The sequence below is a fragment of the Xiphophorus hellerii genome, chromosome 14 (genome assembly GCF_003331165.1).
Source record: "Xiphophorus hellerii strain 12219 chromosome 14, Xiphophorus_hellerii-4.1, whole genome shotgun sequence".
NCBI classification, from domain to species: Eukaryota; Metazoa; Chordata; class Actinopteri; order Cyprinodontiformes; family Poeciliidae; genus Xiphophorus; species Xiphophorus hellerii.
The window spans coordinates 1,521,567-1,548,698 of record NC_045685.1 but is presented as its reverse complement, the minus strand read 5'-3'; the positions used below and the strand labels follow the sequence as shown (position 1 = coordinate 1,548,698).

At 38.8% G+C, this 27,132-nt stretch overlaps 2 protein-coding genes across 4 annotated transcripts in view; one reads left to right on the top strand and one right to left on the bottom strand.

The window, feature by feature from the left end:
* Positions 1-4,288, bottom strand: part of lrch4 (leucine-rich repeats and calponin homology (CH) domain containing 4) — a 65,154-nt gene extending 60,866 nt beyond the window's left edge. For both annotated transcript variants that reach the window (XM_032583220.1, XM_032583219.1), the window contains exon 1: positions 3,886-4,288. In XM_032583220.1, coding sequence (XP_032439111.1) covers positions 3,886-4,057 — 172 coding nt within the window. In that variant the 5' untranslated portion in view covers positions 4,058-4,288. The remainder of the gene's footprint in view (positions 1-3,885) is intronic.
* A 14,178-nt stretch (positions 4,289-18,466) lies between these two features.
* LOC116732790 (histone H2A.Z) lies at positions 18,467-19,852 on the top strand. 2 transcript variants are annotated; one of them, XM_032583267.1, is made up of 5 exons: positions 18,467-18,616; positions 18,899-18,976; positions 19,116-19,229; positions 19,286-19,433; positions 19,514-19,852. In XM_032583267.1, exons 1-5 carry the CDS (start codon positions 18,614-18,616, stop codon positions 19,573-19,575), a joined length of 405 nt encoding a protein of 134 aa, XP_032439158.1. In that variant the 5' UTR covers positions 18,467-18,613; the 3' UTR covers positions 19,576-19,852. The 2 variants fall into 2 exon arrangements, with proteins under 2 accessions (XP_032439158.1, XP_032439159.1); XM_032583268.1 differs by having other exon boundaries at positions 18,468-18,616; positions 19,304-19,433.
* Positions 19,853-27,132: the final 7,280 nt, after the last annotated feature.

The following is a 27,132-nucleotide window of genomic DNA, read 5'->3' as shown; positions in this document are numbered from 1 at the left end:
TATGAAGCAGAGGAAATTGCAATATTCAATATTTAACAAATCACTGAACACCTTTTACTCTGACGATTAATCGAATAAAGAAACTGGTGCATTCAGCTGGTTTTTCATGTATCCACTTAAGATTTTTTATAAAATTTTAGAAATGTATTAAAAGATGCAAATAAACAAAACATTTAATTCTTTACAGGCACGACCTGTCAAACATTTAAAACATTGTATTGCCTGAAAGTCAATAACAGCATTTCGTTAGTGAATGCTTGATCACTTGTAATAAATGAAGCAAAAACATACGACAAGCTCAGCTCTTTCTGCTGGCCTGAACATCAATACAGTGTAGAGCTGATTTCTTGATTATTTATTAATTAACCAATTCATAATTGGGTAGCAAAAGGTGCTTAATAGGAGATGTCTTTACAGTAATTTGAACCAAATGAAACAAACTCATTTCTGAGTTTTTCTTCCCAAAAATATCTTTTTCTGGATAGAAAAGATTTACAGACAAAAGTGCTTTTATGTTAAATGGAAAATGTATATATTTCTGGAGAGTTTTAGCCTAGTTACAGCTCTTATTATATTGTTCTTTCAACAAATGGCTTTTTTGGGCCTGTATACCCCAATTAATAATTAATCTATTACTAAATTTAGTTGACAATTATTTCAATAACTGATTCATCGTGATTAATCCGATTAACTGTGTCAGCCCCACTGGAGACATACACATTCACCTTGTGTTGATCAGCCACACTACAGCTATATCAGAGATAATTTCTATCAATCAAATGTATTTGTAGCACATTTTCAGCAAAAAGGCAGTTCAAAGGGCTTTACATCATAAAAATAAAAAATACAAAGACATAGAACACACAGTCAACAATTGAAGCATTACAATTTGTCAAGTGTGATTGCATCAAAATGTTGATTAATTTGTCAATGTTTCAAAAGCAACTCTAATCAGGTGGGTTTTTAGTCTTGATTTAAAGGTACTCAGTGTAACGGTGGTTTTCCAGTTTTCCAGAAGTTTGTTCCAGATTTGTGGTGCATAGAAGTTGAAAGCTGTTTCTCCATGTTTGGTTCTGGTTCTAGATGCAGAGCAGACCAGAAGCAGAAGACCTGAGAGGTCTGTAAGCTTGATAAAATAGCCGATCTTTAATGTATTGTGGTGCTAAACCGTTGAGTGATTTATAAACGAACAACAGTATTTTAAAGTTTATTCTCTGAGCTACAGGGAGCCATTGGAAGGACTGGGTGATGTGCTCTATCTTCCTGGTTTTTAGTGAGAACACATTTCTGGTCCTGCTAAAAAGCAGCAAAGAAAACAAAACAGTATCGACTGCCAGTTCTCCGTACTGTGAAATAGTTTCTGGGAGTCGCTGGAAACATATTCTGACATGATTTCAACAGACAACTCAATCTGTTAAATTCCCTCAGCTGCTTCAGCTGAGTCTATGTAAATATAATAACATTATATTTAACATAACCTTGGCTATGTACTTCCTGGGGACTTTTTAAAAAACTTGATCTCTGGATTATTAAACCTTGCTGCAGCGCAATACAAACAATACTTCAATTCTTTCAGTTTGTGAAACCGCTATTAAATTTAAAGCTTGATTATTTGTTTAACTTAATCTGAATTTACAAACACCAGAGCAGATGAAGCAACATTACTGCAGGTAGAACATATTAATTTAAAGTGTACATAATCAGCATCCTTAGTGCTTTGTGGTGCTTTCCAGGCAGATGTCTGCTCTCACTGGACCGGCTCAGGCCTGCTGTCAGCAGATGATAAGCATTACAAATACACAGAAAAGACTCGTCATGCACACCAACATGCTGCCTTCAGGTACCAATACAATGTAATCCAGGACAGCTACATAATTCACGTGGAATCTGCCTCTGACTGAAGACTATTGCTGTATGACAGTTTCATGACTGTCATGACATGCAAACAGTTCAAAGATGATATTCCACGCCAACATGCGTTAGGTTTTTGAATTTGAACTGAATCGAATGAAACCAACAGTTGTTATCCTGCTAATCCACCTAATTTGCTTTTGCTGCTCCACTTCAAATCTGTGTCTGGCAGTGTGGTTGAAAAGGTGGGCAGGGAGCTGGTACCCAATAATATACAGAGGCTACAGTCCTCAATGCAGCCATCCTGGGGCCGATTCCTGGCCCTCAGGCCTTTGCTGCATGTCTTCCCCAGACAGGACACCCATTTCCTGTATACTATAGGCCCTCTCTATACCTATAGAGATATTTAAGCATATCTCTATGCTTAAATAGCATAGCATATCTCTGCTTAAATAGTTAAGCAGAGATATGGAGGTGGGAGTTTGAATCCTTCCCAATTATGATGGAAGGAACTTCCTTTGAACTTCTTTCTCCTCTCTCTACTCTGGATCCATGATCCTCCTTTTCACCTCCTCTGGGATTTTGGGTCATAGTTCAGGTATTAGTTGAGCAAACAATAGTTTGTAAAAACAATAGTTTGTTGCCACAGTTACATATTATAACAACTTTCCGGAAGTAAACAAGTAAGAGAAAACAAAAATTCTTCCAGGTGCACAGCATCCAGAATAATTGTCCAAACATGCAACGCCTCAACTAAAAAATTATGAACTAAAGTCAAGAAAAAAAATTCATCAGAATTAATGTAACAGCTGCTTCAACATGCTGCCAGACACAATTTCAAAATTCAGGTAGAAGTTCAGACGGCATGTAAAAGAACATGTTTGACCACATTTAAAACTCAGAGGATGATTAATGTCATAGTCACTGTTTACTCTTGCTTTACCACCCACAACATTATACATAAAGGCATGGAGATCCTCAGAGTGGAACTCTGGCTCAAACACATTATGCAACTCAAATTCTTCAGAATCTTTGTCATAATCTGTCCAGTTTTCAGTTTCTTAGCACGTTGCCTAACAGCAGCTTATTAGCTCTGGTGACCTAAACAATAAAACTGAATTGGAGGGTTCTTTCCCTTCAGTTTTCTATTGTTACAAACTTTGTACTACACAAACTACAGCATTTGAAATCCACAATTCATTGTCAAGTTTATTTTTTTCTTAGATTAACCACTGAGTATCTTTAAAATTTCCCTCACTGCTGTTGTCCAAAGTCGTCTGCAGTGTTTTCTTTCTCAGGGAGGTAAGATACGAGATAGAAGCAGGGTCAACTTGAGGCTGTCATGTTGACAACTAAACTAGAGAAACTAATTGTTCGAAACAAAACGAGAAAAGTAGAGAGATTACGGTTAAAAACTAAAAACGAGTAAAATCAACAACAAGATGTTGAAAATAAGAATTCCGAGGCGACCGTAGAGGTAACCTACCAAATTCTGTCAGTTTCTACACTTGTTTTCGGGAGGAACAGGAACTCGCTTGTTTTTCCTCCATTATATTTTATCTGAAGTTGTTTTAAAAGAACACTACAATCTAATTAAAAGCCAACAGCTCGCGTTAAAGAAAAAACGACTATGTTAATCAGGTCTGCGAGCTAAAACCTTCATTATTAAACTTTTAAAACTGGTGGAAACTGCATGCTAATGGCGATGCCAGACACGCAACGCAGTTTGCCCCAGTGATTACGTTAACATTGACAAGCTGCACTTATACGATCAGTTTACTAAAGTTGAAATACACTAAAAGATATATTTGTGTTTGAACAATTAAGCAGTGGTTAAAATCCCGAGAGAAACTGAAACAGCGAAGTTTTTCAGAGTATTGTGCAACGCAGAGGGTTGAGGGAGGATGTTCCTTCCCCGTTAGAAGAAAGAAGCAGGTGGCGATAAAACAAAAGACGCTTCTCGTAACAGCGAGAGTTGGCTTTTTTCTGAATTATACACAAAAAACTAATTAAAAGAGGACGAAACCAACCGACCTGCATGGGTTATGTCGGACAGGTCGTAGTTCCTGGCGCTGCGAGGAAACTCCTTCAGCTTTCGGTTGGATAGGTTGAGAGCTCCACTCGCGGCAGCCTCCTCCAGAGCTTTCTCCACGCTCCGACTGGCCGCTACTGTGGCCGGCAGCTGGGCTCCATCCCCAGCAGCCATCAAACGTACGGGTCTGCCTCCTTTTTTACTTTGCTTGCCGCGGCCGCACCACTCTCATACCCCACAGGCTCGTGAAAAAAATCCACACCGAGTCACTCTCGTTTCAAACTTCTTTAAAAGTGAAAAACTAAAACTGACTGTCGATGTCAGTTGTTTTCGCTTCCTTCGCACAACGGGAGCCGCTTTCAATAGCGAGCAAAAGAGGCACGACCTGTCAATCTTTCAGGAAGTTGAATCAAGTTGTTGTGTCATTTCACAACAACGTTGCTCCGAGAATACCCATCACTTCAAAATAAAAGTCTTTAACTATAAAACTAATCGAACGTATTCTGTTACTGTTACTTCTCTGTACCTAAGAATTTTGAGGTTATTTGATGATTGATTATTTTCAGATAAAAAGGTCAATCAATCAATTTTATTTATAAAGCACCCTTCATACTGAAAGCAGCTCAAAGTGCTGTACAGATCAATAAAAACAAACAAAATCAAACAATTACCCACTCCAACCCTTCATGTATACACTCCAACATGTATAAATTCAAAGTAAAGGACCTAAAGTAGAGCCTTGGGGGACACCATAGTTAACATCATGAATCTGTGAGGAACATGCATCCATACTGACCATAAAAGTTCTATCTGTGAAATAGAAGCTGAACCACTGAAGAACAGTACCAGAAAGGCCAACCAGATGCTGTAATCTATTTAAAAGAATTTGGTGATTCACTGTATCAAAGACGGCACCCAGATCCAATAGCACAAGGACTGAGAGCTTGTGTGAATCTAGATTACACCTAAAATTATTTACAATTTTTAAAAGGGCTGTCTCTGTACTGTGGTTCATCCTAAACCCCTATCAATACTTTTCTGAAATACTAGTGTCATTTAAAAAAGTATTTAATTGAATAAAAACAAGCTTTTCTAAAATTTTGCTTAAAAATAGTAAGCTGGATACAGATCTGTAATTATTAAAAACACTAGAATTGCTCTTCTTGAGAATGTGCTTTACCACTGCCATTTTAAAGGGAGAGGGGAAGACCCCCATCTGAAGAGAGCAATTTACAATATTTAAAATCTCATACTCAAAACCATGGGCGTAGGTTTGGGTATGGACGGTCGTGACATGTCACGACCAATATTCAAGGGATATAAAATAGTCCCGACCAATTTTTGCCATATTAATTTAAAAAAAACAAACATATGTATTCTTTAACAAAAACAAAATAAATAAACGAAAATCTACATTAATTAGTTTAGTAAGTTGTAAGGTCCCACCAAAACGTAGACCAAACCTACGCCCTTGCTCAAATCATCTATAAAATTAATGAAAAAGTGATGATGGAATTTTGGACAGTCATGTGGTTGGTTTGACTTGAGAGAAAACTTTGCTGAGCATTTTTGCCTCACTCCCAGCGAAACTACCCAGTGTTTCCAGAGTTAAAAACAAACATTCAGTAGATTTAAAACCAGTATTTTGCTCAGTTAAAATTAATTGACTCGATCTTTCCTCTGAAATGATATGCAAACTGTTCACAAAGAGTCAGCTGGAGTCTGAGAATAATCAGTTAAGTTAGGGTTAGTCAGATTATCAATGGTGGAAAACAAAACTTTGGGATTATTTTTGTGACTGTTATTTTGGCAAAATATTCATTTCTTGAATTTTGGACAGCAGAGTTGTATACAGTGCCTTGCAAAAGTATTCGGCCCTCTTGAACCTTTCAACCTTTTGCCGCTTTTCAGGCTTCAAACACAAAGATCTAAAAAATTTTATTATTTTGTGAAGAATCAACAACAAGTGGGACACAATCGTGAGGTGGAATGAAATTTATTGGATATTTTTTAAAAATCTAACAAATAAAAAACTGCAAAGTGGGGCGTGCAATATTATTCGGTCCCTTTACTTTCAGTGCAGCAAACTCACTCCGGAAGTTGACATGCTGAATAAAATCTATACAGTTTAGTTTCTAGAAACTGTTTAGTCAAAGAGTCAGATGGATTATCAACATGTAGATTAAAATCACCAGTCACAATAATCATATTATACTTAGAATGAATACAAGATAAAATCTTTTTAAAACATCAGTAATAAAATCAGCAGCTTGCCCAGGTGGTCTGTAGACAGTAACACAAAGTATTTGCTAGTTGTTAAAAACAAAGCCATGATGCTCAAAAGAAGGGCCCTGCTCAAATGAAATTTCTTTAGCACCCAGTGAATTATTAAATATTGAAACAGGACCACCACCTTTCCTGCCACTTCGAGCATAGAAAGAAAATTTAAAACCTGGCGGAGAGGCCTCAGTGAGCACAACTGGTGCATCTGTGCCCAACCAGGTTTCTGTTACAAACAAGTAATCCAGTTTAGCATCTAAAATTAAATCATTTAAAATAAAAGATTTGTTTAAAAGAGAGCAAACATTTAAAAGAGCCATATTGAGAGTGACAGGTGAACTGTTAACATTAGTTGTGGGTGGTAGATAATAGTTTCCTAAAGGTCTAAGGTTATTAAAGTTCCCTGAATAGATATGATTATGCATAGTTTGCTCTCTGTATGTAATCCAAACTCATATTAACTGGTTAACTGGTTACCAGTTAACAGTCAGAAGATGAATAGAAGCCAGGACCATGTAGACATGGGATCAGTAGCAAACTGTTAAGATGCAGAGATGGTTACCAGATATGGATGTTGAGGTTGTGAGCTTCACCTTGTAGTGAACATGCTAATTCATCACATTTTTATTTGCCTCTGAATTCTTGGCGTTATTTGATGTCACACAGGAGTTAGACGAGTTGTAAGTCAGAAAGCCATTCAAGTTCTCATTTCTTGTGGCGCTATCTATTGTTGACAATACAGGACATATTCATAGATGGATTGTTTATATTACTATGTGTGTCATTGGTTTACAGGTAGAAATTGTCAGAAGTAATAATAAAGCAGTTTATACCTTGGGTATAATAGCCATGAAGTTCAGTATATGTTATATCGCAACTACTTAGTGATAATTTTTACCCAGGATCTTAAATGTGACTATTGAAGAATTGAAAGTTTTTTTTAAAAAAATGTTTATGCACATGTAGGATCGTGACTACACATGAAAATTGTGTTTTGCTTAGAATATGTTAAAGAGACGTTTCTGTTGCAAACATTTTCCAGAATTTATGAACATGTGATCACTTTTCTGTCAGATTGCATAGACTTTTGGCATAAGTTGAGGTTTTGGAGTTGCCAAATTTGAATTTGGAGTTGCCATATCCTTAGCTCATTACTAGCCTAATTGTGCCGCAAACATGTATGACTGAGAGTACACTGGCCATTTCGAATTTCTCAGTTTTAACAGTGAAAACTGAGAAATCAGTTTTCTTAGTTTAAAATAAGAAAAATAAATCCATAATGTTTTTGTCATTGTCCTCAACATAAAATTGCTAATTGTAGTCATTTTTGGATAGAAAATTAATTTACAGAGTAAGTGCTTCTTGCCATCTCTTTGACTTTCCATATAAATGATCTGGTCAGGGTGCTTATTCTATTCTATTCTATTCTATTCTATTCTATTCTATGATATAGTCAAACGGTGATCAGAGACTGAAAAAATCTTAATAGGAACCTGTCATGTTCTGTGTTTTTCTGTGTGTTTATTTTGAGTTTCCTGTGTCTCTGAGTCTCCGTGTTGTCCTGTCTTCCCCTTGATTGCTCCCAGGTGTTTCTCGTTCCCTGATTGCCGCCTGTGTATTTAGTCTCACCTGTGTGTCTGTTCTTTGTCGGGTCCTCGTCTAATGTGCGTTCTGTCTTTCGTGTTAGCCATTCGTTTTAACGGTTGCTACCGGCGTCGAGCCCAGGCTTCCGCTCGGCCGTGTTGCCCGTTGATTGGACTGTGTTGCATTATTAAAATCTACCATTCATCTTACCTGGGTCTACAGCGTCTGCCTCACCACCCCTCAACACACCGTTTCATGACAGAACCAGAGTGTTTGTAAAGGGGAGACTAAATCATGAGGTGTTTAGTTTTTCTCTAACTGCTTTTTCATTTTGGTCTCTTCTGTGTTTAATAAATAATGATAGTGTGGGATGAGAAAGCATCTGCATATGTGGAGAGTGTTTTTGTACAACTAGACAAAATTTCTAACTAGAAGAAGAGATTAACTTTACACAGAGGGTGTACTTTTTTTCCCAATGAATACATAAACTTCCCCTTCTCAGTGGAAATAGAAAATTAATAAAAGCTTCTTGATTTCAATTACTATTTTGATAGGTCAGAACGGAAACCAACTGCCTCAGTTTGGCTGGTTTGAGTGTGTTTAGAAAGGGTGCAGCCTGAGCGAGGGTTCGAAGAGGGTGGGCGTGGCTGCAAAGAAGGTTTCTTACTGACATGATTGTGGGCGGGTCTTGTGCTGATTTCTCTAAGGTAATTCTGCTACGAATTTGTTTTTAATGCTATAAACAGAGCGGGAAGCATATTATAGAGATGTGTCCATTATAAGGCAGCAGTGGGAAATGTTTGTCCAATGTTTTCATATGCGGCTGAACACACACTTGAAGTAGCGCTGTGGTGCAAATGCAGCGACGGGAAGACTGCATTGTCTCCCATGGTTGCCGTGAGGTTTATACGCTTATTATTATTTCCCCATTCACTCAGGAGCAGATGACTACACCGCGCGCATACACACGCACATACGCAGACGCTTTCTGAACCCACTCCTGATAGTAACCATCACAACCATTTCCGTCGCTTTATGAAAGTCAGGGCTTTACAAATGACATGTAATGATAATTTTTGTTTCCTAAAATTTAGGATGTGTTTAAACAAACATTTTGTTTGTTTATAAAGTTGTTTTCAAGTAATTTGCTAAAACCTGTTTACATTATGGGATCTCTGGTCTCTTTAAAGAATCCAAATGTTGATAAAGCTCCAGAAAGTCAGTTCCCTTACCGTCCAGCATCAGGATTTTTCACATTAATACACCCAGTTTATGGACTGCAGCCACCATAACATGCACCTGCTGTAAATGCAAACACCCACATGTGGATAAATGTATGAAAAAATTTATTTCAATGACTATGGAGTGGGGACAAATCTCAAGCCAAGGAAGAATTGTTTTTACCATTACCAGTAATGATACCTCCAAAGAATCAACCTATCCAAAACTATCATTTATAATTTACATTTTTAAGTTGAGTTTCTTAACTTCTAGTTGGTCCATGACTTTCATTTCTTTCAGCCACTGAACCCTTGAGGAACCATATTTATCATGACGCCACGCACTGTGAGCAGGATGGTGTTGGAGGTAAAAACTTCTCCAAAGCTAAATGTTAGAGAGCTGCAGTACAGAGTGATGACTTGGAGTCACCAAGTCTCTGCAGCAGTCATTAGACACATCTACATGCTAACTGGTTGTTTGGTTAGTGATAGAAAAAAACCTTTTCGGTTCTAGAGTAGGACTGGGGTTCCATATTGGGTTTATGCCTAACACTAGCACTCACCACTCCCCTCTGCCCTGGTCCTTAATTCAGAAAGTGATGAAATTATTCTACTGAGAAATGGGGCATTGGTTCACAAACCATGATCAGTTCTCATCTTTCGTGCTGCATAGATACATTTTAACTAGTGATTTGACCTTTTATTGACTTTCAGTCATTTCCATAGCCTAACCCTGGCCCATCCTAACCATTAGAATAGAATAGAATGGAATAGAATAGAATATACTTTATTATCATTATTACCAGTGTATACCTAAGCCAAAACAAGCACTTCCTCTTATGGCTGGGTTGACTTTGTACTTATATAGCCCCATTGGCCCCAGTAGGAGCTCAAACACACACCCACACACATGCTCGTCCTTCCCATCCTCCCTCCCACCACTGAATCTCATTGCATCTTCTTTTAAATTCTTCTGGGATTAGACATCCAGCTGCAAGAAACCATTACGTGTAGTACTTGGCTGGATGTTGGGTCTGCATGTGGGTGTGTGTACATTAGAATTAGAATTTATTGTTTGTCACTGCACACCTACAATGAGATTAAAGCCAGCTTTAAAACAGTGCAAACAATGTAAAAAAATATCTACATTATAAACATACAGTAAATATGGTGATATTTATAATATTTAAATGGTTAAATTTATATATACACACATGCATGAAGCACTTGTGAGAGTTCAGAGTAATTGCTTGTGGGAAAAAGCTGTTTTTGAGTCTGTCTGTTTTTGTTTTGATGCATCTGTAACGCCTCCCACAGGGCAGCAAGTCAATCATGTTGAAGCCAAAGTGGGTTCTGTCCTTGGTGATGGCCTTCTCTTTGCTGAGGCAGTGGGAGGGGTAAATATCCACCAGAGAAGGGAGAGGACAGTCAACGATCCTCTGAGCAGCCTTTACGACCCTCTGCAGCCTCATCCTGTCTGCAACAGTCTAGTTGCAGTACTATACTGTGATGCATTATGTCAGCAGGATCTGCATGGATGAGCAGAGAAGGTCAACAGCAGCTTGGAGTTTAGTTTGTGCTTCCTGAAGACTCTCTGGAAGTGCAGGCGCTGCTGAGCCTTCTTGATGACTGTTGTGATGTTGTCAGTCCAGGAGAGGTAGGCAGAGATGAGGACGCCAAGAAACCTGAAGATGTGGACCCTCTCCACACTCTCGCCATTGATGTAGAAAGGAGCTGGGTATGAGCAAGAAGCTTCAGTGCAAAAAAAACACACACACAAAAAACCTTCTTAGGTAAGGAGGGAAATCTTGATTGATTGAATTTCCACCAGGAATTCAATCCTGGTGGAAATGGGAAACCAGTTGAGAGAGTGGAGGATGGAAGTGATGTGGTCATGTTTGTACGCTCTCATCAAGATCCTAGCTGCAGAGTGTTGGATGTATTGGAGCCTCTGCAGGCTCTTGGTAGGAATCCCACTGAAAAGTGTATTCAAGCAGTACAGTCTGGAGGAGACAAAGGCATGGAGCAGTTTTTCTGTGTCTGAGAGGAAGAGTATAAGACGGATTATGGAAATGTTTCATAGGCAATAGAAGGAGGTCTTGATATGAGATTCAAAAGTCTTTTTACACCAAGACTTGTGACTACTGACGAAAGTGGAATACTGAACCAGAGAAGGAGATGCTGGTTATGGATGATGATTGGGTTTGATGAGAAGTGCCCACTAGAATGGCTTCATCTTTGAAGCTGTTGTGTTGGAGAAAGCTGTGCTCTATCCATAACTTTATCTCCTCCAGACAAGTGGTGAGTTTTGATGAGGAAGTTGGTGGTGTAGCATTGAAGCGCTTTGGGGTCCTCTGGACCATACCTGTCAGGTCTCCCGTTTTTACCTCCCTCTCCCGCCGTCCTCACGTATTAGTATTTTCCCATAAACATCCTGTATTGTGCACCCCCTCACTCTGATAATACCACAGGACAGTGAGATTTCCCATATTCTCAAGTCCAAAACTTGACGGGTATGCTCTGGACTGCTTCTTGATGAGGGAACTGCATACCACCCAGAAGCTGCACCTGCCCATCACACCTGGCAGATGAGGAAGAGGAGAGAGCAGACACACAACAAGCAGCACACTGGTCTGTGAATATGACAGATAGAGGACACAGCTTCTCTACTTCCACCACTTTATGATAAGACAAACAGAAGTGATGGTCTAACTGTACTTAAGTATTTATAGTTCACTAATACATGTGAACACTGAAGGGAACTGAATGGAAAGGGGTGAAGAGAAGCAGCAGCAGTTTAAGCTTTATTCTAATGAGGCTGAGTATTTCTCCTCTAAGTTGACCCACATCCTTCTAGGATGATGTCATCAGCTAAAATTATTAGCAGCTATGGGAACTGCTGGTCTTATGGTGGCTGTATTCAGAAAGAATCACTGTAGAACTTGTCTTCAGAGCATGTTTTAAATCAAAGGACATTTACTTGCTCTTCTTTGCAGAGTGAGGAAATACTCCACACTTCACATGCAATATTTTCCCACTAAACCTACTTTGCTTACTTCCTCTTGTGTAACCAACACAGAGTGACATCACAACTTCTCATGCTCTTTGTCCTTTTCCTCTTCCTGTGAGCCCTCTGGTCTTAACAGTCCCAGGCTTTTGTTTTTCTTCTATCAGATACTGCTAGCCCCAGGTCTCTCTCTCTGAAGTGCATACAGCCATCGCTAAATATTTCTGGCACATCATTGACTGCCTCATGTGCAGCTATTACCATATTTCAAAATAAGAGACTTCAAACTAAGGTGTGTCATCAGGGTTCTTAAAGTGACTTTATCTGTTGAACGTGATGGAAGTCTCTGCAACTTTGCAATATGATTAGGGTAGCAGCCAATTTTAATTATTTAATAATTATTGATTATTCTGACAATTGATTAATTGGACAGAAGAAATTGGTACATTCTAGAGGTTTTTCATTGAAGGCTTTTTTTACAGCATTGTTTTAGTGAATACTTGATCATTTGTAAAACTCTGGCCTTTCTGCTTGACCCAATAGTGATCTGTTGAATATTTTTTGGATTAACTGGATTAATTTTTACAACAATTTTAACCGGATGCAGCTATAAATGTTACTTGAGTCAAGGTAGAACATATTTAAAGACAAAGCTTTTTTATCTTAGGTGCAAAATGCAAATACTTTTTGTACTGTTTTTGCTTAATTACTGCTCAGAGTATTTTGTTTTTTCAGAAATATGAATGGAACTTAACCAGAAACTGCAGATAGTGCTTATTTGTGTGGATGATGAAAGTCTACCAGGGAGAGGTGAGTGAGATTAGTGAGAATGAGCGACGGAGATTCCAGAGATGATCCAGGTGGCACTGAGTACAGATGAGAATAGAAGCCCGTTTCTGCCACTGTAATGAAATGATAGACCGCTGCAGATAGGCACCAGCCCCTTGGACATCCTCCAGGGAAAAGCATGTAAGATGATGGATCTTCTTTTTATACAAGACTGTAGTGCAGGTAACAACTACAGGCACATTAGGTAGTTTGAAGAAGAGGTATTGGGAGAGAGAGAGAGAGAGTTGGTGAAAGTGAGGCAACTGAGATATCTCTGTCTTTCTAAACTAAGACCTTGTGTCCTGACCGAGGTGTATCAAAACGTCCCAATAACTTTGAATTTGGAATAGCGTTTCTCAACGGGGGTGGTATCGCCCCCTGGGGCCGTTCAAAGGACGGCGGGGGACGCTGGCAGAAATTTTTACAAAAGGGGGGTGCTGGGATTCTTTTGCTTGAAGGTAAACTTTACACCTTAAATGCACAATGCCAGTTTAGACTTTGAGCAACTTGCTAAAACTGTATTGTGTAACATTAAAACTTGCTTGGCTGCAACTGTATCAATGGCAGCTCTTCTCTTCAGTGTTTGTTAGCTTTTGGCGCAGCTCCGCGCTCCTGCTACTGGTAGCTTCACCGCATCAGTTCAGCTATACACCGGCTGATGACGCTGCTGTTATTCACTTGTCTGGTGTCTGATTTTCAAATATTTTATGTTTTATTGATAATTTTTGTACATATGTTTTGGCAGTGCTGTGATCATGTCAAAGCAGCAAATTATATTAAAAAGTGTTTTAATGTTCGTCTGGATGCTGCACGCTTCCATGGAAGGACAACAAAAAATCTCGCTTATAAACTTGTCACGATATCCTCCCTATGTATCTCTCGAAAAATGAACCCATTTAAATAAAAAAAATTCCTCGATGGATGATACCTCAATAGAGAGCGTTCATTTTATAGAGTTAACATTGGTTCTGTATGTGATCTGGTATGAAACGGTAGCACCACAGCACTTTTGAATTGTAATAATCAGAATGGGCTCTTTGCACCTGCTGCGCTGACGTCACAACCGCATGCGCGAGTTACCATGACAGCTAGAAAAGACAAAGTCTTATTTCAGACGCAAATAAAACAATACTATGAACATTGCTGCCTTCCTAATATAATGGGCTTTTAAGTTTTCATGGATTTCCAAGCGGCCCTGAATTAAGAAGACGATGGCTTGTAAATATTCGTCGCTACCAGTTAAAGCTAACGCTGCACAGCAAAGTTTACAGCCTTCACTTCACTCCAGATCAGGTTCTTCAGCCTAAAGAAGAAGGTAAAGGAGCCTCATGTGTTATTTCCATGGAATCACTTCTGTATTCAGCCTGAAAGAGAGTTTATGGGAACGAGAGAGCAGACCAGAGCCAGACAGCCGAGCAACTGATCCGCCTGTACACACTGCTGTAAACACCGTGCTGCTTCACAAGAAGCATGCAAAACTAATAAAGCGAAGTAACACGGAGACCTTAAGGAACACGGCTATATTTTTCTAAAAGCAACAACTCTGAACCTGAACAGTCAGCTGAACTAGAACTCTGACACCAGAGCTGCTCTACTGTTAAGCTATGGGCTTGTTGTTCCTCAGGCTTCAGAAGCAAAAAGCCTGAACCGTAAAATCCCCGTTACTTGGTCTCTGACACTAACGACAATAAACGCACACAATATACTTGAAAACAAGGTAAAAACATTGTCCGTTAGAATGGGTGAAAAATGTTTAGATACTTAAATAGCACATTTTTACAAGAAAAATGTCTAGCATAAGCTAAAGCTAATGTTAGCCACAAAGTTTAAAGAAAGTAAAACTCACCTTCGTATCTGTGTATAACGAGGCGAACATCTTAAAACCTTTCTCCAGCTTACTTGTTGGGGCTTCGGATCATGTTCATCATTAACTGTTACCTTGGACAAGCCCTGCAAACACCCAGTGTAAAGAGCCTTTTGCAATAGATCGGAAAAGATTGAGCCGCTTTTCCCCGAACGCGGAAGCTGAGGTGCAAAGAGCCCATACCTGAACTAAAAGGTTTACGTCAGTCTGCTTTTCTCCAACTTCCCGACCGCTCCGTAAAAAAAACAAACAAAAAAAAAACGATGCGCACCTTGCGCAAAACTCTGAAACAAGAGAACTGTGACATAGAATGGAGCAACTAACTATTAATCTATAAATCAATAGACAGGTCTATATAAAGATATAATCCATGTTCCTGCCCCATATTTGTATGGCATTAAAAGGATCTGGAACTTTTGTTTTTCCACTGAAAGCTCTGGTTTACACAGTAAATGCCATCTGGGTGTAATTTTATGAATGATAATCTGATGTCCCATTCTCCTGAAGGCAGCACCGAGCTGCACCACCAGAAACTAACAGAAACAGTGGAGAGAATAAGATTGACATAGTTGCAGTTCTATCCATATTTTAATGTTGCAGAGCTCAGTCTTTTTGCAAATAGTTCAAAGTTTAAACTGGCATTGTTGTACATCTTTTATCTGGTCATTTTGTGTAATATTTAACAACTAGAAAATGGCACAGAACAACAATATTTTTTCCACTGATTGGCTGCTGTTAGGCCTACCAATTTTAAGTTGAATGTCCATTGCATTTTTCTTAGACGCCTGTAAAAATAATTTCTATTCGCATTGCTTTTTTGTTCTCTGGGAAATTATTTTTGATGATAACTCCAGAAACAACCATAAAAATAAAAATATCAACAACAGTGATAGTAATATTAATAATAAAATAATATTCAGTGCAAAGTAGCCTACAAATTCTTAGATGGGGGGGCAATGAGGAACCTGGATAATGAATAAGGGGGCACTGGCCCAAAAAGGGTTGAGAAACACTGATTTGGAACCTCTCTGAGTTTTGCATTTGAGTCCAGACCAGACCAGAGTATCTGCTGCTTTTGCAACAGGTGCCCTAAGTTAAGCTTCCAACCTTCCCCCAAAGTTCTGGTTAAGACTCTGTAGTATAAGTCCTGTTTGCACAACAGGAGGAAGGAAAGCTACAGATGGATGAGAGGGAAGCTTGTAAGTTTTTGAAAATCAAGCATTTAAAGCAGAGTGTCAGGATGCAGAAACTCTATGGGGTGATAGACAAAGACTCTAGGCCTGACAGAAGGAAGAGAGTGAGCAGGCAGCGGAGGTCAGAGGAGAGAGTGAGTGACTGGCTGCTGAAAGGGGAGTGAGCCTGAGAATGAATGGTGTTTGACTGAGGGGAGATGAGCCCACCACCAGCTGTGTGTGTTGTCTCACATGTACACACATGTACACACATACAGCCTTATCAAGTTCCCACACACAGTCTAACTCTACCCCGTTACACATTAACACAACATAAAACTGGCATCTCTAACTTTTACAGTAGCTGTTCCCCAGTCAGCTACTGCTGATAATAAACTTGAAGCAATAAGAGCAGAAAGGAAATAATTTTATTCATTTAAGATTATCTAACATTTTGGCACATTACAGCCACCTTGATAGATTTGCTTGGGGTTTTATATGATTGGCCTACACGAAGTGACTAAAACATCAGGAGCCTGTAGCTAATACTGTCATGTTCCGTGTTTTTCTGTGTGTTTATTTTGAGTTTCCTGTGTCTCTGTGTCTCCGTGTTGTCCTGTTCTCCCCTCGATTACTCCCAGGTGTTTCTAGTTTCCCTAATTACCTCCTGTGTATTTAGTGTCACCTGTGTGTCTTTGTCGGGTCCTCATCTCTTTTGGCGTCTAGTCTGTCAGTCCGTCGTCTCGTCAGTTGTTTAACGGTTGCTACCGGTGTCGAGCCCTGGCTTCCGCTCGGCCGTGCTGCCCGTTTGTATGGGACCATGTTGGACTGTGTTGCACTGGACATTCATCATTAAAATAATTTACTCACTTCAACCTGGGTCTACAGCGTCTGCCTCACCACCTACACCACACCGTTTCATGACAAATACTATCCAGACTCCTGAACAGCAGTGCAAATCCTGCAGGTATGTGAATACACGTGGGGAAGCTTCAGGCTCAGGCCCCTCCTGAACCATCAGGAACATCAGGAGGATGTCCCTACCAACGGTAGGGAGAAAACATCTGAACGGCCTCAGCCACTGAGGCCCTTTAGACTTGTATCTGATGAAGACCCTCAAGAGGTTGATTCTCAAGCATCTTTGCTCCATAGTCAGGTCTTCATTGGATCAGCTGCAGCTCGTCTACAAGCCGAGCATCGGACTGGATGATGCCATCATCTACAAACTGAACGTTTACTATGACTATCTGTTTGCTCTCTTTCACCCACTAGCAGTGGCAGTTTCTGATACGAGCAACATGGGCAACTGCCATCTTGTGTAGGGGGTGTGGAGTTTTAACATCTTCATTGAGGTTTGGGGGTTTGGTGTGTGCTAGGATGGCCTCTGCCCAATAAGGTTGAAAACAGACTCACCAGAGGTAAAAAGAATGGGCTTTATACTTACTTACTTAAGACCTGTTATTTTATCAACATCCAGGTCAATTATTAGCTTAGGTGAACTATATTGTTTTAGAAGATAACTTTAACTTTGTTTTTACAGTCCACTGTGGAAGCTATGAGAGTAATATTATTAATCAAATGCAACAAACAAATACACAGATTACAACTGCACAGTGTTAAATAACTATATAACACTACAAAAATACAAAACAAGAATGTACTAATACAACGAAAGCATTGACTGGACGAAAACATGTTACCTTTGTGTGCAATTAATTAAATGATTGTTATTAATGGAGAAGTGATGTTTACAGCAGTGCAGTTTGGGTACACCAGCTTATTTCAGCATAACTATCAGAGATGGCAACAGTTCACTGGGTTATTTATTATTAAGTATAAACTCTTAATGTTGATCTCAGCACTGTATAAAAGGTTTGACAGTCTATAGTTCACCTTGATAAAAACAAATAAAAACCAACACTGACCTCATGCGGTCATAAGTATGAAGTACATCCTCATATTAATGTGGAAAAAGAAAAGCTGACTTTGGAATGAATGCTGATCGGTTTTCCAAAGATAGGAAAATAATCCAAAACATTTTGAAATTTTAAGATTATATAAAGACAAATTCTGTCATGTGTTGAGAAACCAGATGCATCATTCAGCGTTAACAATAATCATACATTAGGTTATTTATGCTAAAAAAAATAACACCAAAAGCTCCCAAACTGAGACAAACTTAATTTATTTTGACACGGACATGTTAAAAACTAACAGTGGCTAAATAATCATACAATAATCAAACAATAATCATACATTAGGTTATTTATGCTAAAAAAATAACACCAAAAGCTCCCAAACTGAAAGTTTGTCTCAGTTTGGGAGCTTTTGGTGTTATTTTGTTGTTTTTTCTCCCCTTTGGGAGAGAAAAAACAACACATTTATGAACACGTTTTGTAAAACATATTTTGTATGTTATGTGTAAGTTGAGACAAGTTATTCTTTACGAAGTTTTCCAATATTTTTAAACATTACATTTAAAAAAAAAAATCTTCTCTGATATTTTATGTTGAGAAGCGGAAGAGAAGAGCCTTCAAACAAAAGTACTACATTACCCATAGGAAACATTCACAGAACTTTACCACGAAGGTGTTGTTGATTGGCTGAATACATGTGATATGTGATTGGCTAGTGGAAGGAACCCGGATAAAGTGAGTATATAAATGAGGAACGGTTGGCGAGCGGGTCAAGTTGTTTCAGCAGCGGCTAAAGACAATAGCAAGAAAATCTGTATTTTGTACTGGGGTGTAAGGTCTTATCTGAGAAAAATATAAAATGGTATGTATCGCTGATCGTATTTGGTAATATGTCCGCTACAACATAATGTATTTTTGTTTTTAAAAAAGCTGTATTTCATTGATATTTTCTTAATTTTTTTTGTCATTAGCATGTAGCCGTTAGCTGCTGGTAGCTTAGCGTGCTAACCGATAGCTTTGAAAAAACAGCGGGTATCTAAACGATAAAAGCGTTTGTTAACTCGCTTTTTTTTATTTGAACTGTGCTTGGCGGTACTTATCTGCTGAGCTGTTGCAAACGGTGGCCGCTCTCTGTGTTCCCCAGGCTGGCGGTAAGGCTGGGAAGGACTCCGGAAAGACCAAGACAAAGGCTATTTCGCGCTCACAGAGAGCAGGACTGCAGGTCTGAACACATTCATTCATTGCCACAGCTTTTCCTCGGTTCACATCGCAAAGGCTGCTCCACCGGCGGCCGTCCCATCCGCTGCGAACCGTATTGTTTCTCAGATTTTTAACTGTTGTTTCATTCGTTCTCCACGCAGTTCCCAGTGGGTCGTATCCATAGACACCTGAAGTCCAGAACCACCAGCCACGGTAGAGTGGGAGCCACAGCAGCCGTGTACAGCGCAGCTATTCTTGAATACCTCACTGCTGAGGTATTGTTAAAAAATGTAAAATTAGTTTAAAGAGTCGATCTATGTGTCCATTAAAGCATCCCGACTCTGTCCAGGTTTTGGAGTTAGCAGGAAATGCATCAAAGGACCTTAAAGTGAAGCGAATCACTCCACGCCACTTGCAGCTTGCCATCAGAGGAGATGAGGAGCTTGATTCTCTTATCAAGGCCACAATTGCTGGTGGAGGTAAAGATGCTTTTAGACACCTTGATATTGGACCTCCTTTAAACGTGGTTTTGTTTTCTAATGCTGTTTTTCTTGGTCAGGTGTGATCCCACACATCCACAAGTCTCTAATTGGAAAGAAGGGCCAGCAGAAGACTGTATAACCTGAGGTGCTCTGGATGGTGTGATGTCTCAGGATTGAAGTCTGCATCTGAAGTGGTTAAATGTCTTGGATCCAAACATGTTTAGAAATTTTTATGGTTAATCTTGCATTTATTCACCTGGGTTTTTATTACCTTTCTTTCTGTCTCAAGTGGCTTCAAAGAAGCTTTCTTTCCCTTCTTTTCCTGGTGCTTCAGTTTGTTATCCATGCTGTGTGGCATTCCCATGTTTAAAGTGGTGTTTTAATAAAGCCCTTGTTGGGCATTTGTTCTGTTTTTCTTTTTGTTTGCCTTGAGGTTTTTTCTTTTTCTCAAAATACTTGCCATTAAAGTTTGCAATAGGAATGCTCCCTTAATCCAGAGTTCCTCCTGGGACAGTCTGAAATCCATAAGCAAACGAGTTTGTGGTTCAATATGGAAGCTGTGCATATGGAATAAAGCAGGTTGATGTAAATCAATAAAACCTCTCGGTTGTACATTTGAAAATGGTGCACAGTTGGTTAAAATTTGTGTATATGTTTGAAACGACTGTTTTTAATTGGTGCTTGTCATTAGCAGCAATTAAGGCCCTTTTATTGGCCCATAACTCACCTGGATTTTACTTAAATGTTTTAATTAATACAAACCAATCTAAAGTTGGAAGCAGTATTTGCAAATGATGCATGGAATACAGTAAACTTGGATATTTTCCAAAAGTCTCAACCAGGGATCCTGGTTCTGCCTGAATAGTATGCAGTTAAGTTCTAACTGTAATTCTGGTATGTTGAAGTAGAGCAGGGGTGCCCAAAGTCAGTCCTCGAGGGCCGGCATCCTGCATGTTTTAATTCTCTCCCTGGGGGTAGTAACAACCTTTCAGAATGTCAATGTTCTTCTTAGGCCATCTAACGAGCCATCATTTGATCCAGGTGCATTAAACCAGGGAGAGAACTAAAATATCCAGGATGCCGGCCCTCGAGGACCGACTTCGGGCACCACTGAAGTAGAGCCTAATCTAAAAGTTACAGGACACCAACCTTCATGGAGCTGAACCCTGGGCTATGCCATGGAACCCCAATTTGTCTTCAAAGGCCAGTTTCCTGCAACTTGTAGAGATGGATGAAGAAACTATAAATTCAAGAGAAGCATTAGGTGATTTTACTCATTAAAAAATCTTAAAGTATATGGTTCAAAAGATATACACTGAATACTTTAGTTTTTATTTGTGAAAAGGTAATACAAAATGAGTACCTAACAAATTACAAAATGAAATTGGGCTGGAGAAATATTTTTAAAAAATCAGTTTTCCACAATAAAACCTTTGAAACTACTACTCAAGAGTAGTCAATACATCCCAGAGCTGAGTACTTCCAGTGACAATGACTGTTACTTGAATATTTGTTCACTTGGTCTCCAAAAAGCACAAAAGATTTGGCAGATAACAGAACCATGAAACTGCACTGAAGTTATTTTTGAAATTATTTTACTCTACAAGAAAATTAAATGTTGCTGGTTCTAGTCTATCCTGTATCCCCAGAACAAAACATGGAGAAGCAGCATTCAACTTCTATGCACCTCAAATCTGGAACAGATTTTAAGAAAACTGCAAAATAAATTTCTTTAAATCAAAGCTATAACCCCACCTGCTTAGTTTCTTTTGGTCAGTAGTGAATAGAACATTGATTAAAAAATGTTTATGTGTATTTGCTTGATGATTTTGATGATGACCTTTGACAAAATGTGATTGCCTGTTTCACAATTATGTTATAATATAATATTGTTATAATATTGTTATGCTTTTATCATATACTGTAAAGCACTTTGAACTGCCTTGTTGCTGAAATGTGCTATACAAATAAAGTTTGAATTAAAGTGCTTTGAGGTGACCTCTGTAAGTAAATTGAATTCAATCAAGTTTTGAAACTCCAAATTTTGAATATCTTTCCAAGAAAAACGGAAAAGTATGGCTCAACCACAAACCTAACAGATATTTCTGACGACCCAAGAAAACAGATTGCTGAAGGACAGTGTTAAACAGAGGCCTGTGGTACTTCTGGACTGTTGTATTTCTGTTGACTGATTCTCCACAGCTCTGGTGGGAGAAATGGTCAACAGGTAATATTAGTCATAGGCTCCAACTATTCCAAATCTGGCCTGCATGGCATAGTTTGTTCTTCCATTACTGGAAGAAAAATTAATCTCTTTCTGAAGTCTTCTACAAGTCATGTATCTTAATATAAACAAGCAATCAAGACAGACTAAAACTGAACTTTTTAGTTTGTATGTGGAAAACTAACACCCTGAAATCACTATGTAAGAGGTGGTAGCAGCATTGTAACTTTTATTAGCAGAGGCAAGGAAAGCTGATCAGAGTTGTTTGAAAATTGGAGAAATTTAACATATGTGCAATCCTTGAAGAAATCATGCTAAAGGCTGAAAAGATTGAAAACTGTGTGTTCGAATCTAAAGACTATTGACATTCAATCAAAGTTCAGACCTACGTTCACAAATGCTGCGAGGGAACGCAAAAGAAAAAAACAATTCCAATGTCCCCTGGAGGGCTCTGTACTGGTGTTTGAGTTATTTTTGCACAAAATGGTAAAAGAAAATTGGCCTGCAGATGTGTATCAAGCAGATTGCTGACCTTTGCCAATAGGTGGCACTGTTGTATCACAGGCATTCTGCGCACGAGGCTTTTTTGTTTCACATGTGGCTCTATAGCTGTTAATATCAGGAACAAAGAATTACAGATAAAACCAGCCTCACTCCAGAGAACCAACAATTCTTTTAATATTTACATTTTAATTACAAGATAAATCTGCAATGTTTTCATTGCAGTCAGATCATTTTCTTTCACAGTTTCAATGTTTTCACTGTATCATTTTCACTGCAATAAAATTCTTGGACTCAGAATCAATTCATATGTTCCTTAAAATTTCTTTATAAATGTAAAATATAATCAACACATGTAGTTTGGAAATGACATTAACACTTCCTGAAAAACAACATCCTGACAGAACAGAAAATTTTAAATGAAATAGGGTGTATTGAATATAAGATTTCTCTTTCTTCACAGACTTTGTAGTCAATGACTTGATCTTCGGCAATCAGATTGATTTGTTCTCACAGAAACCTGTCTGCAGCAGGAAGATTGTTGTTGTAAATGAGCTAAAGACTTCTAATTATTTAACTTTTCACATTCCTCGAAGTACAGTAGCAACTACTTTTTTATTCAGATTAATAATCATATAGCTACACTTCTTTTAAAAGGATCCAGGAATAGTTGAACATGTTGGCCTAAATATGTTGCAATATTCCCATTACCTAAAAAATAAAAATGCTGTTTGTGATACGCCAAAACTCATAATTACTTCTTCTTCTTTTTTTAAGTACATCTTTTGATATATTTTTCACCCATGGAGGTCGTCATTTTTTCACCAATGGGTTGATGACGCGTTTTTGGTCCATTCTGTACTGGAGTCTACAGAGTAAACACAGGAAGGCTAACTTTTCCCGAGTAGTCGTTTATCATATTGCGTTTGACTGGTGTATTTTTAGATAATGCCACACTGTGTCACTATCGGCTGTAATAATAATAACAACAACAACAACAATAATAAAATTTAGGCGAATCTGGATAATTTCCCACATGAAAAAAAGGAGAGCCCAGTGCGAGAGCCGGAGTGGAACACAACTTCCGAAGTTGTGTTCCAACTTCGGAACACAGTTGGAATAATCTTCGGCTAAGAATGATGTTGTAAGTAAATTAAATATGATTTAATATAATATAATATAAAATAAATAAATAAATAAATAAAGGAAAATGTAAAAGTTTTCTCTGTAACACATGCAGCGCTGCAGCTGGCGTTAAAATTTCATATTTTTTCTCGTTTCATTTGAAAGATAAGCTGGTCCTGATATTAATCAAAGAGGTTCAAAATATCTCTTTAAGTGAAGTTTTTTCACACTTTTGATTATAACATTTGGAAGACACGATGTTTATCTAAAGTCAAGAGTTGAAAGTATCAGCCTTGGATCAGGACTTATTAAAATGAAAAGCCTCTCCAGAAGTCAAAATAGGTGCAGTGAACTTTAAAATATGACCAGTTGATCCATGATTAACCTTTGGAGTCCCTAACAAGCACATTTGTCTGCTGAGCCATTGATGAATTGGTATTGTAGGCCCTGGTGGAAAGCAAAGTGCTAATGAGACCCCCCTAGATTCCCCCTCCCAAGCCCAAAGCCAGCTCCAGCCAGGCAGGGCACCACTCAACCATTAAGTCAATTAAGAGGAGACTGTGTTGGGTGTGGGGGAGACCCGAGGGACTCCTTTTCATTTGGTTCTAATTAAAGTGCAGGAACTGAAGCTGCAGAATTCACCTTCTTACCTTCAGGCTGGACAACATCTGCAGCTTTCTCAACCATATTAGAACATCTAGCCTCACTGGACTTATTGAGCATTAATCAAGTTTTACAGAGCTCAGAGCAGAGAGTCTTTATATTAGACCAGCCATGAGGAGGACTACGTTTAGTATTTCATTCGTAGTGATGCTAGTTTAGAGGATTTTATAAACTGATGGTTTCTAAAACAAAACCACTGCAGAAAGAAGTGGGGGTGATGGTCCCAATTTTTTAGGGAAAAAACAAAACAAAAAAATGGTCATAATTCCTAGTCCTGGGAATTCTGAACAGATTCAAAATGCTCAAAAATGGATTTTAAGATGCATTTAATTTACTTGTCTTTCCTGCTCTTATTTTGAGAGTACTGCATATTGCAGACACATCCCAGAGCCTCCTTCTTCACTGTAGAATATTTGCGTTCAGCAAAACTCAGAGTTCTGCTGCAATGCAGCAGTGCGTTCTGTGCCATTTGATTGAAGTTGAGACAGCATGGCACCAAATCCATAATCAGAGGCAACAGTGGACACAACAGTAGGGAGGTCAGGATCAAAAAGATAAAGAGCAGCACTTTCAACTAGCTGTTTTACTTTTTCCAAAACTACATTCTGCTTCTTCAGACCAGTTCAACACTGCATCTTCCACAACTGTAGCAAAGTTTGTTACTAACTTGTTATAAGAGGAGAGCAGTCCTAGGAATGATTGCATCTTAAGGTGCGTGAAGAACAGCCAAAATGTAATCCAACAGGCACAGGGCATCACAGAGAACACCTAAGGAGAATTTAGAGAAATCAATAAACCTAGCGGTTATGATTTTGGACTGTGGGAGGAAGCCAGATGTTAGAATGGCCCTTAGCGGCTGGATTAAGTAGGAGACTTGAGGCAGACAAACATTGCAGACCCACTAGGTGTTTATTCACCAACATTTAACAAATAAATAACCCTGCTTCACAGTGGTCTATGGTCTCAGCAGCAATCAATCTGCAACTGCCTTTTATAGTCTATTACTATAAAAGGCAATAGCCTTTTATAGTCCATGACTGCTCCTATTAAACCCACCAAGAAACAGGGTAAAAAAAATACATACACACAAACAAACTTTCACAAAAATAACTAAATCACGAGAGGAATATATATTAGTAAATACTATTCATCATTAAGCACCTCTAAAAGCACATTTGTATAAATATAAATTTAACATTAAACTTCTAAAGTGCATAGTTTTATTGCTCCCCCATTCCATCCACAATGATCTCTTCTGGAACCTTTAAAAGATGCTCAGGCCCCCGGGGAATTTTTTAGCCTGAACACTGCAGAAGAAGAGACAGAGGTAAGCCACACATATACAAAGCCTTCAAGCATCTTTCAATGCATTTCAGTCACAATATACTTATGTCATCCATTTGTTTGTTTTATTTTAAGAAGACATCAATAGGTGATGTCCTGCCTATTTTTTTTACATATCTGTTCAAACTGTACCAACTGAGATGACACTGCCTAAAAATACTCACAATCAATAAAATACTTCAATCTGTTTGTACTTGTTTTATTTATTATTCAATACACATTTTAAGTGTTTTCCAGCTAAGTAATGAAGACCTTCATTACACTGGACTACCCGGAGAGAACTCACGCAAGCACAGGGAGAACATGCAAACTCCATGCCGAAAAATTCCAACCCTGGACCTTCTTGATATAGAAGACCTTACCAACTGTGCAGCCCTCACAGATTCACACATATGGAATTTTTATACTGATTTCATTTGCAGGACAACAATGAAGGAGACCGAAGGTGATTAATTAAGTTTCTCAGTCACATCAAACTGCAGGAGACACTGAATTTCATCACTCACAGAGCTCCTGACAGACAGGGGTAATCGGTGTAGATTTTGACACTGATTTTATGCACAAAGTCTTTTGCACATCCAGAAAACGTAGGAGACGGTGTTGCAGTAGAAGACAGTGATGTAGTTTTCATGATAGAAGTGCAGACCTTAGCAGCAGCAGCAGATTCAGAGGATGCAAGCCCTTGATGAGATCCACGCCAAGCAGAGAAGTTCCAGTTTCCACAATGAGGAAGGAAGTTTTGCATGTGTTATTCTTAAGCACAACTGCAAGTAAGCAGCCTGTGACAGGGACAGGAACACAGGAGTATATCAATAATTTCACTTTTGGAGGTTGCAGTTTTTCTTCTCTGAAGTGTTTCTCATAGAAAGCTTTGGGCAGAATTGGCACAGAAGAGCCTGAATCAGCAGTCAGCTCAACAGACAATGTAGCACACAGTCTCAATTCAGTGCATCTGATTTTATCAGGTGCTGAATATTCATGTATCTCCCTGCTCTTACAACCAGAGGATCTGAATGTCAATAGTGCCCTATTCTTTAGAATCTCATTCTATTTCCAGTTGAATACAGACAGATTTTTATCATCTTCACCACCTAGTGTTTAAAATAAGAACTACATCACTTTAAATATGTAACTTTTATAACCTTTTTATAAGTACTTGTTTTTTACATATTTGTTCAAACAGCATGGTATGAGACAAATAATCAGTGAAAAATAGAACTTCTCTGCCTTTTCTCAGTGCTCACTAGAAACAACAAATCAGAGCCAGGAGGCGGGTCTTAGCGCTGTCAATCACCCTCCTCCTCCATGTCCCCCCTCTGCTACGCTACAGCTTCTTCCTGACACCAGAGCCTGTCATGAATGCTAGTCTAGTTAGCATGGCCACCGTTGATGGTGGATAAACGGTTTTAGCATATTGAACAGCAAGTACATAAGAGGTTGATTGACAGTGCTAAGACCCTCCTTCTGGCTCTGATTGGTTGTTTTTGGTTGGGTACATTTATTCAGACAGCAATAATACCTCAGGGAAGAGGTGGAGATCGATCTTTTCACAGATGATCTGTCTCACAAAATATCTGTCTCATTATACACTGCTCAAAAAAATAAAGGGAACACTTAAACAACACAATATAACTCCAAGTAAATCAAACTTCTGTGAAATCAAACTGTCCACTTAGGAAGCAACACTGATTGACAATCAATTTCACCTGCTGTTGTGCAAATGGAATAGACAACAGGTGGAAATTATTGGCAATTAGCAAGACACACTCAATAAAGGAGTGGTTCTGCAGTTGGGACCACAGACCACTTCTCAGTACCTATGCTGTCTGGCTGATGTTT

What these genes read in the sequence shown, in the direction of transcription:
- LOC116732790 (XM_032583267.1), top strand. An exon ending in CACAGAGAGCAGGACTGCAG is followed by an intron (nt 18,977 to 19,115) that starts GTCTGAACACAT and finishes TTCTCCACGCAG; the next exon opens with TTCCCAGTGGGTCGTATCCA. An exon ending in GGCCACAATTGCTGGTGGAG is followed by an intron (nt 19,434 to 19,513) that starts GTAAAGATGCTT and finishes TTTCTTGGTCAG; the next exon opens with GTGTGATCCCACACATCCAC.